Raw genomic sequence first — 17,488 nt, forward strand, 5'->3', positions numbered from 1 at the left:
ACTCAGCCCCTAATTCCAAGCTCTAGACAAATGTGAAGGACCCCAAATAAACTTTTCTGGTCGACCATCTGAGCCTGGAGAAACATGAATCGCCAGCCCATAATGAATTCTGCCCCCTGGGCTGCACACTGTAGCTCTACAATCAGCTGTTCTCTCTTTCCCTTTATGGTTTTTCCTTGGGCAGTTATTGGATTAGCCAAATACACAGAGATACACACAGACTAACATACACAACGTTAGTTACCAATATGAACAAATCTGTCCATAACTCCAACCTAGAAAGTCTGAAAGTCAGGAGGTTAATTCCTCTTGATGAGATTAAGGTCCAATTTGCAGAACTTTTCTCAGATGCCAGCAGCTGTTTGACAATATTTGGGCTCAAGTACTAGCAGAGTTGGATTTAAGTGAAGTCTTGGATGGGATTTGGTCAGGGAATAACATTTCAACACTGAAGCCCTCTGGAATATCCAGGACTATTGGAAACAGATCGGTCATAGAGATATACCATTCAGTAGTGACGTGCAGTGCAGGTTTATGGCTGGTGAGGCACTGACACAGGGGTTTCAAATTTTTTTAGACTTGTGGACTTCAACTCCCAGAATTCCACAGCCAGGCATGCTCAGTTCTGATTCAAAGCGACAGCTTTTGTTTTTCTCCTTTGCGAAAAAGTTTTCCTTCATTCTTTTTCTTCTCCCTCCCCTTCCTTCCTCCCTCTCTCAAACAGACACATGCACACAGAGAAGTTGGATCCCTCTCTCACTCACTAACTCTCAAACAAAGACAAACACAGAAGTTGGATTGGATATATTTTCCAATGGCTTGAAAACAGCTCCTCTGCCATATCCCCACCCCTCCATTCCCCTGCTGCCTTCCGATCCGAGCCTTTGATTGCAGGTGGAGCCACGTTGCCTTTTCAAACTTGTAATCAGTGAAGTTGGGCTTATATACTTTTATCCAAGTGTGTGTGTGTGTGTGTGTGTGTGTGTGTGTGTGTGTGTGTGTGTAGGCGGAAGAAGGATGTACCTCACCTACGTCAGGAATTTTTTGGCTTTTAACCCTTGCTTAACTCTGCTCAAGTGATCATAAAACACCAGAGTAGATGAGGCACATAGTTCTCCCGCCTCCTCCTGTAGAGGGCACTGTTTTTAGAGGCTTTTTTAAACAGTTAAGCACTAAGCAGAGTCATCCACTGTGACTCTGGCAGCAACTAGCTCAGCCTGACCTCAGCTCTTGCCTTTCTCCTTTTACATTTTCTTTTTCTTTTCATGATGACAGCAGTGAGGCCCTGCCTCCCCTGACTGCGCCTCCCTGCCATTCAACATTCTTCTTTTTTTTCTCCCTTACTATTGTTCATGTTGAGATTGAACATAGTTCTATCGGCACACAGGCTAAGCCAATTTCTCCTCCCTGGGTAAGGAAGAACAAAAGTTGCCCAGAAGCCTTTGGCGTTTCCTGAAATGTCTATATTTTAAATCTGAAAATGCGGCTATTTGGCCCACTAACATCCTACTTTTACTCACCACTAAACTTAGACTGATTCAGAATCTCTAGCAATCTTTTCTAAAAGTTAGCTTAGCAGTTGACTCGATTACTGTAATGCGCTCTACATGGGGCTTCCCTTGAAGAGTGTTCGAAGACTTCAGCTAGTCCAGAATGCAGCCGCACGAGCGATTGTGGGTGCACCCAGGTACACCCACGTTACACCTATCCTCCGCGAGCTGCACTGGCTGCCCATTAGTCTCCGGACATGCTTCAAGGTGCTAGTCGTTACTTATAAAGCCCTTCATGGCATTGGACCTGGGTACCTGAGAGACCGCCTCCTGCCAATTACCTCCCAAAGACTGATTCGATCGCACAGACTAGGCCTTCTCCGGATTCCATCTGCCAGCCAATGTCAGCTGGCAACCCCCCGGGGAGAGCCTTCTCTGTTGCAGTTCCGGCCCTCTGGAACGAGCTCCCTGTGGAGAGCCAGAAACTTACGACCCTCCTGGCCTTCCATAAAGCCACTAAGTCCTGGATGCTCCGGCAGGCCGGGGGCTGTTGAAGTATCCAGCCCCACGGTAACTATGAATGCTGTTGTATTTTAAATTGTTGTTTGTCTTATTTATCCCCTTTCCCCTTTCTATTGTAAGCTGCCCGGAGTCCTCCGGGAGTGGGCGGCATACAAGACTAATAAACTCAAACTCAACTCCACTCAGTTTTGTTTATTAATCATTTTAATTTTGCTATACTTCGTATCATTCAGGGGTGTGTTTTTTTTGTTTTGTTTTTTTTGTTTCTTCCTATGGTTGACTTTTGGTTTTGATACTGATTTTGATCTAAATATTTATAATATTTTACTTGTTTGCTGTGAAATGCTATACACAATCTTTCAGCAATTGTGGCAATAGGAACTGTAAAATAAATAGAATAGAATAGAATAGAATAGAATAGAATAGAATAGAATAGAATAGAATAGAATAGAATAGAATAGAATAGAATAGAATAGAATAGAATAGAATAGAATTTTATTATTTGTATGCCGCCCTTCTCCGGGAGGACTCAGAGCGGCGAACAATTCAAGGGGGGAAAAGGGGAACATAAAAGACAAAATACAAATAATAAAAATAAACAACAGTCGCACAACCATACACGTCGAGAGGGGAGGGAACTCATCACCCCCAGGCCTGCCGGCAAAGCCAGGTTTTGACGGCTTTTTGGAAGGCCTGGAGAGAGGTGAGGGTCCGAATCTCTGCGGGGAGTTCGTTCCAGAGGGATGAACATGCAAATACATGTGCATGCTTTGAGGTTTTTCTTCCCTCGAGTTATACTCTCAATTTCTCCCAATATCTGACAAGTCTAGTCATGTTCTTTCTACTAAAGTGCATGACACTTTCTCTCAAGTAGAATGAACGGGATTTTAGCTTGATATTTTGTTTTTGCAGGGATACAATAGACTCTACTGCAACCATTACTATCCACCCACCTTTATAGTTGGAGTGACAAGCATGCCTCCCGCTGGATTCATTTCTACTCTGGTTTGGAACAAGGTTTTCTGTTTCCGTGGAAAATCCTGAACCAAGATGTCAAGCTGTTTCGGAGCATTGTCTCCATGTGCCTCCACCAAAATTTGCTCGTCTGTATCTGTTCGCAGAACACCAGGGGTGATGAGGTTGTAGCTGCAGAAGAAGAAAAGAAAATCTCCTGCATTAGTTTGCTGAGGAAAAGTGAGGCACTTTTAGAAAAGTGAAGAAACAAAGAGTTAGAAAAACTACCCTTTGTGACCCAGAAACCTTCCAAACACAGTTGAAAAATTAGTAAATGTTTATCTTTGTATCACTTACAAGAGATTTTGGTGCCGTTTTGGGGGTTATAAAATGGGAGCGACCATTACAGTAAACTGGGTGGTATTATAATGGGATCACATTATAATAAGCAATGCGGTGTCCCGTTGCAGCTTAAAAAAGGACAAGCTTTTCTATGAAAGAACAGAGTTTGATCTCAGATTTGAAGAAGAAGAAAAATAGAATTGTGCCTTCTTCCAAGATTAGGCAATTCCCAGCCTGCATACAGTCTTCCAGTAACCCATCTGCAGACCGCTGCACCTGAAACTAATTTGGCTGCAAAATCGCGGCTGCAATTTTGACAAAGTGAGATCAAGTTGTTTTGTTTTTCAGAAATTAGGAATTCCCATCTTTAACCCCAAACCTTTGCCTAAAATGAGGTGGAAATTTTGACAAATTCCTCTCAGTGACATCACTGCAAACCACACAGTCTCCTAGGAGAGACTCCTCACCAGAGGTGGGTTCCTACCAGTTCGCACCTATTCGGTAGAACCGGTTCATCAAATCTACCAAACCGGTTAGAAGAGGTTCCACCAGTGGACCCGGAAAGCAGGCCACACCTACAGAAGAGGTTCCAAACCTTTTTGAAACCCACCCCTGGTCCTTGGATAGGATTATTCTACACTATCATGCTCCTATTTATAAAACTCAGTGCCTCTGTGAAAGGTAATGAGGACTACTGAGTTTGTGGTGCAATCAGAACATTGCGTGTGTTGAGGTTGTTTGAACGCAAACCAAAGATGCCTTTTAAAAAACAAGTCTACATCCTATTCTTATGCATGCCAGTGCTGTGTGTGAGGTAATTTAAGGTGGTTCTGACAAGTGTCGTCGGCATCTTCATATCCGGTCACATGGGCGGCAAGCCACTCCCATCTGGTCACATGGGCGGCAAGCCACTCCCACAAAGGAGGCCACACCCACAGAATAGGTTCAAACAATTTTTGAAACCCACCACTGCTCCTCACCATTCAGAAGTTGCCCCCACACATCCTAATCCACACAACAGAATTCATTCAACACATTAGTGTTGCAGTGTTGCAGAACAGATGCAGAATCAACCTCAGAAGCTAAGGGCTAATAAATTACATCTTTCGCAGACAGATCTTGCTAATTCATGCCTTTAAATATGAATCTATCTCGGCAGTGGTGGGATTCAAATAATTTAACAAACAGTTCTCTGCCCTGATGACCAGCTAGGTAGCTGGGGCTCGGTGGTCATGTGACTGGGTGGGCGTGGCCAACTCAACATCACTCAGGTCGATGGGCGCTTCACCTTAACTGTTACAATGGAATAAGGCAGTGGTTCCCAAACTTGGCAACTTTAAGACTTGTGGACTTCAACTTCCAGAATTCTGCAGCCAGCTCTGCCGGCTGGAGAATTCTGGGAGTTGAAGTCCACAAGTCTTAAAGTTGCCAAGTTTGGGAACCACTGGAATAAGGGTTAACTGAAGAGGCAGTTTCTGTAAGCAGGGCAATAAAGATGAGGCTAGAAACAACACCAGAATGTTTCCTTCCTGCCTTCCTTACAGGATTAGCCCTGTAAAGTGGGGAAAAAAAACAAAATGAGATTTCTTCCAACAACCGGTTCTCCGAACTGCTTAAAAAGTTACCAACCGGTTCTCCCGGATAGGTGCAAACCGGCTGAATCCCACCACTGGTTTGTTGCCTTCTATTTTTCCACTCTGGGAGATGAATTGGGCTGAGAAAGGGACTGGCCCAAAGTTACCTGCCCAAGGAAGGGCTAGAACTCATAAGACTCCCGATTTCCAGGTCAGCACTTTAGTCCCCGCATCAAACTTGCTATACTAGCGTTCAAGCAGTGTCTACCCACTTGATCCAGCATTTTCCAAAGGCAGCCTTCAGTTCTACAAATTTGGTTTAGTTTATCAGCCCCAAGTAAGGGCCATGAGGGGGAAAAAAGGACCGTGTTGCCATTTTGTAATACTGGAATGTCAACAGTTGAAGGCTTTTACAGAAGGGAAAGAGATGGGAGGTTTTATTGCCAGGCCGTCTCCACAGTAACACTATAATCATATTTATTACAAAAACAAATGTAAGGCAATGGGGGAAAAGAAAAACATTGTTAGATGGCAGATTAATGAACACATTATCTTGTGTCAATGGGAGATTAAGGCTGTGTAAATCAAATGACTCTAATATTATATATTGCAAACAAACGCCTTGTTATCATATCTTGATATCTTTCGTCGCATTCTATTGGCTCTGGCTGTGTTTGCATTTAAACAAAGCAATTTGAAAGCGAGGCCTGCTGGAGTTTCCTCCTTGCAATCTGATTACGTGTGCAGTTTCGCATAAACCGTGTGCTGCAATGTAATATAATTGGCTTCTCAGAGCTATCTGGTTACTTTCGCAAACTACGGGGTACATGGAGTAACCATATACCCAGTAGTGGGATTCAGCCAGTTCACACCTATTCGGGAGAACCGGTTCTTAACTTTCTAAGCGGTTCAGAGAACCGGTTGTTGGAAGAAATCTTCTTTTGGTTTCTTTCCACGCCTTAAGCACATTCTTCTTTTGCTAAAAGATTAATCTAGAGCTCAATAGCCACTAATAAAAATATTAACCATGCCTTCTCTGAATTTTAGTCTTATCAAAAATGATAAAATATCTAGACATAATAAATAAATAAATTGTAGCAGTCTTTCACTATGTATCAGGATAGTTTTCCTTGGTTCTTTTCAGTGGTGGGATTCAGCCGGTTCGCACCTATTCGGGAGAACCGGTTGGTAACTTTCTAAGCAGTTCGGAGAACCGGTTGTTGGAAGAAATCTCCTTTTGTTTTTTCCCCACTTTACAGGGCTAATCCTGTAAGGAAGGCAGGAAGGAAACATTCTGGTGTTGTTTCTAGCCTAATCTTTATTCCCCTGTTTACAGAAACTGCCTCTCCGGTTAACCCTTATGACATTATAACAGCTAAGGAGAAGCGCCCATCGACCTGAGTGACATTGAGTTGGCCACGCCCACCCAGTCACATGACGCCAAGCCCCACCTACCCAGATGGTCATTAGGGCAGAGAACTGGTTGTTAAATTATTTGAATCCCACCACTGTCCCAGGCCCACTGAACTAAAAAAAGTACAAGACACTTCAACAGCGCAGAGAAACACATTATGGAAGACTAAAGAATGTTCACCATGCATGCCTTCCTATGTTCTTTTGGATTAACAAAAACGTACTTCCCAGTAGCCAAGAACTGAAGCTCAGATAAGGTTTCATGGTGATAATTGTCAATAATTAAGTTAATTGCGCTAATCCACACATGCCTTTACAAAACACTGGTTTCTTCTGCTGCGATGATCCATTATTGAACAGCTGTTGCTTGTGTTATTATTGTAACGGGCTGACAGTTGTAACCATACATATATTGCATTATATTCTTGACATCAATCCAAGAGCAATTGAACGTGAACAATTCAAATTTACAATTCTTTTTATGGACTTTTAAGAGCTGGTCCTTTAAAACAATGCCTTAGGCAGTCTGAACACGGATTTTGTACATCTGATGTAGTTTCACCCATTGTTATCATTAAACAAACAAACAAACACAACAAAATCCTTCCTGAGTTTCTGCTTATTGAAACCCTAACAAGGAACTAGCCATTGAGGATCATACTCTGGAGCAGTGTTTCTCAACCTTGCCGACTTTCAGTCCTGTGGACTTCAACTCCCAGAATTCTAGGAGTTGAAGTCCACAGGACTGAAAGTCGCCAAGGTTGAGAAACACTGCTCTGGAGGGAAAGATAGGAGGAGGACCTGTCTAAAACCACAAGCCTCACTTTTTACAATACCACTTGAACACACACCCCAAACACAACTGCCTTCCCAAGGTGAAAAGGAAGTGGCCCCTACGTTAAAGCTCTTAAACGTTGTCTCCTCTCTGTAGCTGCAGTGTTTAGGTTTCTGTTCCTTTAAAAGCAATAAATCAATTTGGATTCCATGCCAAGTCCCTAGCAAAGTCCACATCTAGCATAGTGTTGAGATTTGTTCTTGGATGTTCCTGCTTTGGGTTTACACCTACAGAGAGTTTGTTTGCAATCCTAAAAGGGATCAGAACTGACCGCCTACTTTTCTTTCCTGCAATAAGAGTTGTTATATGTATACTGACAAATCACCTTCTCTGCCCTCCTCCTTCTCCTGTCTTTTGCTTTTTCAGTAGCTGATCCTCCATGGTTCACCGACAAATGCGCGCTCGACAAAAGCGCACCGACAAAACCGCTGGGGAAAAACGTGAGTTCGGAATTGCACCGATGAATGAGCGCAGAAGCGCACCGACAACAGCACGTCGACAGAAGTGCGCTCTAAACCTAACCCTAAACCTAACCCTAACCCTAACCCTAACCCTAAACCTAACCCTAACCCTAACCCTAACCCTAACCCTAAATCTAAACCTAAACCTAAACCTAAACCTAACCTTTACCCTAACTCTTACCTTAACCGTAATCGCGCTTCTGTCGGCGCTCTTTTGTCGACGCGCCTTTGTGGGCACACTGTCGACGTCGCGGTTTTATCACCGCAGTTTTGTTGGGCACGCTGTTGTCGGGCGCGCATTTGTCGGGTCACGATCCTCCATACTGGGACCAGAGAAATATGGTCAGCCTCATTGCTGCTATCACTCATACATCATTTATTTACACATACTGTATGCCTGCTGCAAAGTCATATCTGGTTTTCCAGTATAGGTTCACACAGCGAAATAAACATTTTTCTCAAAACAAGTAGATAGGCCAGTCTCTATGTCACCGAAGTCTTAGCCATGATGATGGCAAAAGGTTACTTGAAGATATCAGAAACAAAGTGTGTGGGTTTTCTATATATTCAACTGCATTGTTTTCTGGAAGTTCTTGACTCTGCTTAGCAATGGTTATAGATGCCTCCCCACCCCCCCAGCCGTAACTGAGAGCAAGAGGTCTTTATATTTATCCAGAGAATCTCCACTCCAAGGACAATTCCTCAGCTTAGAACTTCAGGGCCTGTCAGTTCCCCTTCTTGATGATTAGAATCCTTTTACTCCTGTCGTGGGGATATATTGGACTTTCCGAGAAAGCTCCAAAGGGTTTGGAGACACCTGCAAGAAAATTCATTACCCCGCAAAGGACCACAGCTTTGGAGGTGATGGTTGTGTTTAGCACAGACCGTCATGGAAGAGAAAGCCCACGAGGCTTCCCCAGCACTGCTTTCCTTTCCCCGCTGAAATATCTATGATACTTACAGAGCCCCCTGGGAAGATGCTGGAAAAGCAATCAATAGAGCAGCCACCAGATAGAACGTCATCCCTTCCATGGTAGTCCAGAGGGATCAGAGAAGTGTTGACAGCTCCAGTATTTATCCAGAGAGCCTGCTTTGAAGCCAAGCCCCTTTGCAATTGCTGAATGTTTAATCAGTACACAAATGGGGTGGGGAGGAGCTTGAGCAAGTGGGGAATTTCAGAGGAAATTAATGAGGCACTTAAAAAACACAGTGGGTTATTTGTCTTCTCTCTCTCTTAGTTCAACATGATTGCTAAATAGCATTTTTGTGCAATTTGTTCTAGATATTCTGCTATTGCGCCTGCAAATATCTCTTTATCTTGAGGTCAGGAACTCACACTTTCCTTCTCTCCCTCGCACATATTTGGAAGGACTTTAAAGTATAGAGTAGAGCAGTGTTTTTCAACCTTGGCAACTTGAAGATGTCTGGACTTCAACTCCCAGAATTCCCCAGCCAGCGAATGCTGGCTGGGGAATTCTGGGAGTTGAAGTCCAGACATCTTCAAGTTGCCAAGGTTGAAAAACACTGGAGTAGAGTATAGAGTATAGAAGTTTATTTGTATGCCGCCCTTTTCCCTGGGGGGACTCAGGGCGGCTCACAACCCAAAAGGGAAGAGGGGGAGACAAACTTTTTAACATATAAGACAATACATAATTAAAAAACACAACATTCATACCATTCGGGTGGGTTACAGTCTTTAGCCCCAGGCCTGACGGGATAGCCAGATTCTGAGGGCTGTGCGGAAGGTCTGGAGGGGGGTGAGGGTACGAATCTCCACGGGGAGATCGTTCCATAGGGTAGCTATGTAGCCCAAACCTGACGCTAAACAGATCACAATAAGGCTATTAAGGCATTGTTGTTTTCTCAGGTTTTTTGAGCAAGAAACGCCATTTATTTGGAGCACACGCTATGAGGATTGGTGATATGGGACAGTTATGTTATGGTTACTTGGATGTCTACAACCAGATCTGGTAGCTCTGGATATTCCTATTTTTTTCTTCTCAGAGTATTTCCCTTGAAGCTACTGTGGAGTCCCAAATTTCACATTTCTCTCCTCCCTATTCATGCACATATGTACAATATTTACAGCATTTAAGCTTAAGTAAGAAGAACAATTAAAACCAGTATAACTTTATAAGAAGGCATTCTTTAAGTATATCTTAAACTGTTTTTGTTAAAGATTTATACCTTGTATTGGTTCTGGGAAGTCAGGGTGGGGGAAGGTTGGGGGGGTTGGGGGGAGGGTGGGAGGGAATGGAGTTTACTAAGTTGGAGGAGGGATGATTGTACATGTATACTGCTATTTTTTTCCTTTCTATGTATATTGAAATGGAAGTATAAATACCATCAACACAAAAGGGAGTTTGCTCAGAAGCTGAAATACACCAAGTGAATTAGAGGAAGAGTGGGAAGCAGGGGAGAGAAGAAAGATAGGAAGAGAGGGATAGGAGAGAGGGTGAAGGGGGAAAGATGAGGTGTATAAGGAGGAGTGGTAAGGGGAGAGAGGAGAAGGAGAAAGGAAGGGGAAGTAGAGTAGAAAATGATGGAGGGAAGACAGGATGTAGAAGAGTGGGAAACAGAGGAGAGAAGAAAGATAGGAAGAGAGGGACAAGAGAGAGGGTGGGGGGAAGATGAGGTGTATAAGGAGGAGTGGTAAGGGGAGAGAGGAGAAGGAGAAAGGAAGGGGAAGTAGAGTAGAAAAGGATGGAGGGAAGACAGGATGTAGAAAGGGGGAGGAGAGAAGGGGAAGAAAGTGTCGGATAAGGTATAAATATGGTGTATGGAGAGCAGAAGAGCCAATAACTAGGTTTTTCTTTTTTTTCTCTTTGGTAATTGATGGTAAGATGAATTGATATAATTACTTAATAATACAACTTGATATTGACTATGTAATAGTATACATGTGATTATATGCTATGAAAATGGAAAATAAAAACTTTTTCTGATGAAAAGAAGGCATTTGCGAGTACTTTATTTCAAATTTATAGGAACGTATGAAACTAGAAACAAAAGCAGAATGTTTTTTTTCAGAAAAACAATCTTACTATTTTTGAAGATTGGTCAGAGACAATAAAATGACAGGAATAACCCAGACTGACATTAAACTTAACTAAGCACATTCCAGGGATTTACATATGAGTTTACATATGATATTCCATAACGCCAAAATTAAAATTGCTTTGGCCTCTTGAAGATACTTTTTTTTTTCTTTTACAGTGGTATATGAACAAATTTAAAAGGTTATTTCACTGTTTGGTTTACAAAATTAATAGTTTACTTGTAAAGTTAATAGTTTACTTGTAGACAAAACTACATTTGGGAAATAATTGCATTGGGTTATTCAATAGGGTCCTAGGTAGCATACTATTTTTAACTTCTCCCAAATATATCACGTTGATTGATTTAAATTGATCTATCCACTAGGTCCCTCCTCAGCCATACATCTCAAAACTTGAAAACAAAACGTTTAAGATTGAGCTAGACATTTCATGAAAACCTATATAGGAAAAATCCAGATGGCTTTTTCCTTTGTTTCAGCAACATCTCTTTGGGGAGCCCAAAGATGCTTTTCCAAAAGGCAACTGGACTTTCTTGGGGTTTTTCCTTGAAAACATTTCACTTCTCATCCAAGAAGCTTCAAGGGAGGAAAAAAAGAGTCCAGTTGCCTTTTTAAAAGGCACCTTTGGAACAACCATGACTGGATGATTGAGAATCTCCAGACATTCGTCTCTTGAGGGATGTGACTAAAGGAACTAAATTTGATCCACAACAACTCCATGTGTCAGCCGCTGCTTCGCTACTTGCTTTCGGCTGCCATTGAAACGGGGAGGGGGAGGCATGGTATTTGGGAGGGGAAGTCTTAAGTACGGGAGTGACTGTAAGAAAAGGGAGTTTTGTTCTCACCATCTACTGTGCGTGCTGGAGATAGTGGATTTGCTGCCAAGGCCAACTGTCCGGCAAACCAAACCTGATGATGCTTTTTGAAGATGGAACCCACATGACACCTGAGCGTTGTGCAGATTGGACTATGGGATGGGGTTACCAGAGGGAGGGGGTTGAGTCCAGTGGTGGGTTTCAAAAATTGTTCGAACCTACTCTGTGGGTGTAGCCTCCTTTGTGGGAGTGGCTTGCTGCCCATGTGACTGGATGGGAGTGGCTTGCTGCCCATGTGACCGGATGGGAGTGGCTTGCCGCCCATGTGACGGGATATGAAGATGCCGACGACACTTGTCAGAACCACCTTAAATTACCTCACACACAGCCCTGGCATTCATAAGAATAGGATGCAAACTTGTTTTTTAAAAGGCATCTTTGGTTTGCATTAAAACAACTTCAACACACGCAATGTTCTGATTGCACCACAAACGCAGTAGTCATCCTTACCTTTCACAGAGGCACCGAGTTTTATAAATATGAGCATGATAGTGTAGAATAATCATATCCAAGGACCAGTGGTGGGTTTCAAAAAAATTTTGGAAGCTCTTCTGTAGGTGTGGCCTGCTTTCCGGATCCACTGGTGGAACCTCTTCTAAGCGGTTTGGTAGATTTGACGAACCGGTTCTACCGAATAGGTGCGAAGTGGTAGGAACCCACCTCTGGTTGAGTCACATATTGATATCTATGATTACGCGCGCTTTTGCCTCAGATCTTGCTTTGCTTAGCCTCTATCTACTCATGAACAGTAAAAGTACTCTTAATTCTGCAAAATGGAGTTAAGTGGTTTCTTTCTTGGCTGCTAAGGGAGGCCGCCTTGACCCCGTGCCTCTCAAGTGCCCTCTATAGGTAGAGGTATTGTAAGTAAGCACCCGCTTGGAATTTTACAGAAGGAAAGGAAGTATATTTGAAGTGGGAAAAGTCAGAGGTGGTAAACATCTTTGCAGGTTGCTTCTCTGCTCCCGATTAATTCTTCCTAAATTTATTTGTATCAAATAAGGAGAACTTTCAGGTTCTGATAGGCACATTCACATGTACTTCACCCATTGAAGCAATACTTTGCATTTTGTACATCAGGGATGATGGCTTAGTCTTTTATCAATATCTAATCAATTCTGATTGGTTTAAAAAAATGTAAACCAGATGTGAAGCAAAGCCTGCATTTATATGTATAAACAACTGACCTTCTAATTAAAACCTTTGAGAATACAGTTTGGTTTTGGTTTTATTATTAGTTTTGTATGCCGCCCACTCCCGGAGGACTCCGGGCGGCTTACAATAAAACAGGGAAAGGGGAATAAATACGACAATACAACAATTTAAAATACAACAACATTCACAATTGAAGTGCGGCTGGATACCTCAACAGCCCCCAGCCTGCCGGAACAGCCAGGACTTGGTGGCTTTGCGGAAGGCCGGGAAGGTCGTAAGGGTCCGGATCTCGACGGGGAGATCGTTCCAGAGGGCCGGAGCAGCAACAGAGAAGGCTCTCCCCCGGGGAGTCGCCAGCCGACATTGGCTGGCAGATGAATTCAGTTGAATCTTACAAGGTCAGTGCATTAATAGCATGGACATTATTATTGCCGATTATTGTATGTTGCCAGAGTAGTCTGTTTATGAGATGGAAGACTATATAATTTAGTTTAATTAATAAATAAAAATAAAACAAGTTATATGCTGCATGACTCCCAATGATTCGTGGTGGTGGGAGCTCTAAGATGTAGGACATAACATTATTAAACTAGAAACTGAAAATTAGATGGCAGAAACTATTCAATAAATGAAATGGGTAAGTTCTCAAAGTCTTTTTGAATAGCATAGTGAGGTCTTGAATTTTCCCCAAGTAAACCCTCACATGGAAATCCATGCCAAATTCCTACACACACACACACACACACACACACACACACACACACACACAAACCAGGGCTAATGAACCAAAGAATTGTCTAAAGATGCCTTTGCTTAAGCAACCTACATGGTTTAGGACCTGGCTACCTGAGAGACCGCCTCCCGCCACATACCTCTCAACGACCAACAAGATCTCACAGGTTGGGCCTCCTCCGGGTACCGTCGGCCAGACAATGCCGGCTGGCGACCCCTCGGGGGAGGGCCTTCTCTGTAGATGCGCCGGCCCTGTGGAACGATCTACCCGTGGAGATCCGGACCCTTAACACTCTCCCAACCTTCCGAAAAGCCATCAAAACCTGGCTGTTCCGGCAGGCCTGGGGCTGTTGATCAAATGTCCAGCCCCACCTAGACAGAATGGATGGTGTGTAATTTTAATAATTGTATTTGTATTCTTAATTTTTTTAAATTGTTTTTGTTTCTGTAAGCTGCCCAGAGTCCTACAGGATTGGGCGGCATACAAATTTTATTAAATTTCAACAGTTCTCAGTAGAATTACACCCAAATTACAAAAAAAACAGCCATTCTCTGGCATGGTCCTACTATGTGTTTAATTAGAGTGCACTATTAGAAGTCAAATGGGCTGCGGTTATTGCCACACCGAAGATTCAAATATAAGAACATTGTATAAGTTACATTTACAACTGCACTTCAGTAAAGAGTTAATCAGGAAATATAATTCGTCAAGTGGTTTCCCGTAAGAGGTTTTCTTGGCAGGATATATGGACAACACTGGAGCCTGGACAATCTCCAAAGACAATCAATTGCACCATGCCTACTCTTGTTTACCCTGGCTTGCTGAAAAGTATGTTTAGGTGTGGAAACTCTTCGGCGACTTCTAAGACCCCCAAAGTGATTTGAAGAGTCAAAAAGAGACACGGCACCCAGCTGAGTCAGGAGACTTTGCGTTCTTCCTCCTGAGTTTGTGGCGGTTCTTAATTAGCTTTGCTGCCATCATTCGATCAGAAACTGCTCAAAAATTTTAAGACAGCAATAAAGCAGCTATATTAAACACCCAACTGGTGTTTCATATATTCCCTTCATGTCATAGGAAGCTTTGTAACTAAAGAGTAAAACTGATTCTCATAGTAGGATCTGTTGTTCATACGAGCCAGAGTTTATCTCGGCTACGACCACCTTGGTATTCAATGCAGCGCCACCGTAGACCTGATGCTCGAAGTTAATATGCCATGTTTATAGAATGTTTGTCCCTAATCAGGTTGCTTCTTGGGATGAATACCAGCTTGGAGATTGGGCAGCCAGAACCCAGGAGAAGGACTTAGTGCTTTGTCTTGCGCTGCTATGATCGGTGCCTCAATGCTGGACTACTGCAATGTGCGCTACATGGGGCAGCCCTTGAAGAGTATTCAGCGACTTCAGCTTGTCCAGAATGCAGCTGCGCGAGCGATTGTGGGTGCACCTCGGTTCACCCACGTTACACCTATCCTCCGCGAGCTGCACTGGCTGCCTATTGGTCTCCGGATACGCTTCAAGGCGCTAGTCGTCACTTATAAAGCCCTTCATGGTATTGGACCTGGGTACTTGAGAGACCGCCTGCTGCCAATTACCTCCACTAGACCAATTAGATCCCACAGACTAGGCCTCCTCCGAATTCCATCCGCTGGCCAGTGTCGACTGGCGACTACCCGGAGGAGAGCCTTCTCTGTGGCTGCTCTGACCCTCTGGAACGAACTCCCCGTGGAGATTCGTACCCTCACCACCCTCCAGGCCTTCCGCATAGCCCTTAAAACCTGGCTGTTCCGACAGGCCTGGGGCTAAAGACTCGCTGCCCCTATCTCGAATGGTATGATTGTTGTGCTTTTTAACTATGTATTGTTTTGTGTTCTTGTTAAACTGTTTGTATCCTCCCTTCCCTTTCTGAGTTGTGAGCCGCCCTGAGTCCCCTCAGGGAAAAGGGCGGCATACAAATGAAATAAAACTCAAACTCAAACTTATAGTCCAGCCCTTTCCAGACATTGATAGGATTTCCCAAAGCCAGCATGTCTGCCAATGGTCCATCCCATGCAGAGTCCTGTCTTGCCCAGCGCCCAATAAGATCGCACAGGGCGGGCCTTCTCCGAGTACCGTCGACTACGCAGTGTCGTCTGGCGGCTCCTCGGGGGAGAGCCTTCTCTGCAGCTGCCCCGGCCCTTTGGAACGATCTACCCCCCTGAGATCCAGACCCTCCCCACTCTCTCGGCCTTCCGGAAGTCTGTTAAGACCTGGCTGTTCCGGCAGGCCTGGGGCTGCTGATCTACATTGACCTTCAGCCCCATTAAGATCGAGTGCATGCTGTGTCCTCCTTTTAAGTCTGGAATGAGCTCCCTGTTGAGATCCGGACCCTTACTACCCTCCAGGCCTTCCGCAAAGCCACCAAGTCCTGGCTGTTCCAGCAGGCTGGGGGGAGCTGAGAAGCATCTACCTCCACGGAAATTGTGAATGTTGGTTTTGTTTTTAATATGTTGTCTTTGTCTCGTTTCCCCCCTTTCCCTTGTCTTTTGTGAGCCGCCCGGAGTCCTCCGGGAGTGGGCGGCATACAAGACAAATAAATAAACAAACAAACAAATAAATAAATAAATAATAGCAGTAGACTTATATATCGCTTCATAGGCCTTTCAATAAATAAATAAATAAATAAACTTGTTTCTGTTTTGTATTTTAAACTTTTTTAAAAATACTTTTAAACTGTTTTTATGTAAGCCGCCCGGAGTCCTTCGGGATTGGGCGGCATACAAATCTATTAAAATTGGAAATTGCCACAGAACTTCCCCTGCTAGATCTTCCTCCCATGTCTACTGCTGCATCAAGCATTCTCTCAGCAGCTCATCTTGGGATGCCACCTTAATGATTTATTCCTGGGTGCTCTGGGTTTTGCCCAGGACAGTGACTTTGACACACACACACACACACACACACACACACACACACACACACACCACATACATTTCTCCTTGATGTTTCCAATATTTTGCTAATTGAGTAGCAAGACCAATTAAGGCCAACCAATGCCCTAAGGGCAACCCAAGGCGACCCTTGCCCTTTCCATTGCTTAATTTACAAAACTTAAGACTCAGTAATGACCGCAAGTTAAAATTGAGTATGGCAGTGAAAGAATCAAGGGGATGATAGCTGGAAGAAAAGGCTGTGTGGTGTTCTCCTCCCGCTACCCTTGGTGCCTTAAGCACATTCTCCTTTTGCTAAAAGATTAATCTAGAGCTCTTCAATAGCCACTAATAAAAATATTAACCGTGCCTTCTCTGAATTTTAGTCCTATCAAAAATGATAAAATATCTAGACATAATAAATAAATAAATTGTAGCAGTCTTTCACTACGTGTCAGGATAGTTTTCCTTGGTTCTTTTCAGTGGTGGGATTCAGCCGGTTCGCACCTATTCGGGAGAACCGGTTGGTAACTTTCTAAGTAGTTCGGAGAACCGGTTGTTGGAAGAAATCTCCTTTTGTTTTTTCCCCACTTTACAGGGCTAATCCTGTAAGGAAGGCAGGAAGGAAACATTCTGGTGTTGTTTCTAGCCTAATCTTTATTGCCCTGTTTACAGAAACTGCCTCTCCGGTTAACCCTTATTCCATTGCAACAGCTAAGGCGAAGCATCCATTGACCTGAGTGACGTTGAGTTGGCCACGCCCACCCAGTCACATGACCACCGAGCCCCACCTACCCAGATGGTCATTAGGGCAGAGAACCGGTTGTTAAATTATTTGAATCCCACCACTGGTTCTTTTGTGTCCATTATAAAACTTTGGAATGGATGTCCTCTGCTACACAGACAAAGCCACCTGTCAGGTCTGGAAGCCATCATTTACATTGGGCCTCAGGCCTCTCACATTTTCTACTATGCAAAGATGGGAGGGGGAATTACATGGAATATGGGAGATATAACCAGAGGTGGGCGTGGCCAGCACGTGACGCATCTGACCCTTGGGGCGTGAGTTTGACACCCCTGCATTAAAAGAAGATAATCTTCAGTCCTGGAAGCCATCTTTTGCACTGGGCCTTCAGGACTGCCATATTTAATGTTATGGGGAAATGGGAGGTGG

General features: G+C 43.8%; 1 protein-coding gene across 1 annotated transcript in view; it reads right to left on the reverse strand.

Annotated features, from left to right (window-relative positions):
• LOC106542332 (A.superbus venom factor 1) overlaps nucleotides 1-8,684 on the reverse strand; it is a 76,553-nt gene extending 67,869 nt beyond the window's left edge. Inside the window, exons 1-2 of the mRNA XM_087711004.1 lie at nucleotides 8,553-8,684; nucleotides 2,966-3,158 (exon numbers count right to left, since the gene is read on the reverse strand). Of these exons, the coding sequence (XP_087567130.1) occupies nucleotides 2,966-3,158; nucleotides 8,553-8,623 (264 nt within the window). The 5' untranslated portion in view covers nucleotides 8,624-8,684. The remainder of the gene's footprint in view (nucleotides 1-2,965; nucleotides 3,159-8,552) is intronic.
• Nucleotides 8,685-17,488: the final 8,804 nt, after the last annotated feature.

This window comes from Thamnophis sirtalis, unplaced genomic scaffold (assembly GCF_051295495.1).
Source record: "Thamnophis sirtalis isolate CommonGarterSnake01/CBP01778 unplaced genomic scaffold, rThaSir2_p1.2 scaffold_3, whole genome shotgun sequence".
Taxonomy (NCBI): Eukaryota; Metazoa; Chordata; class Lepidosauria; order Squamata; family Natricidae; genus Thamnophis; species Thamnophis sirtalis.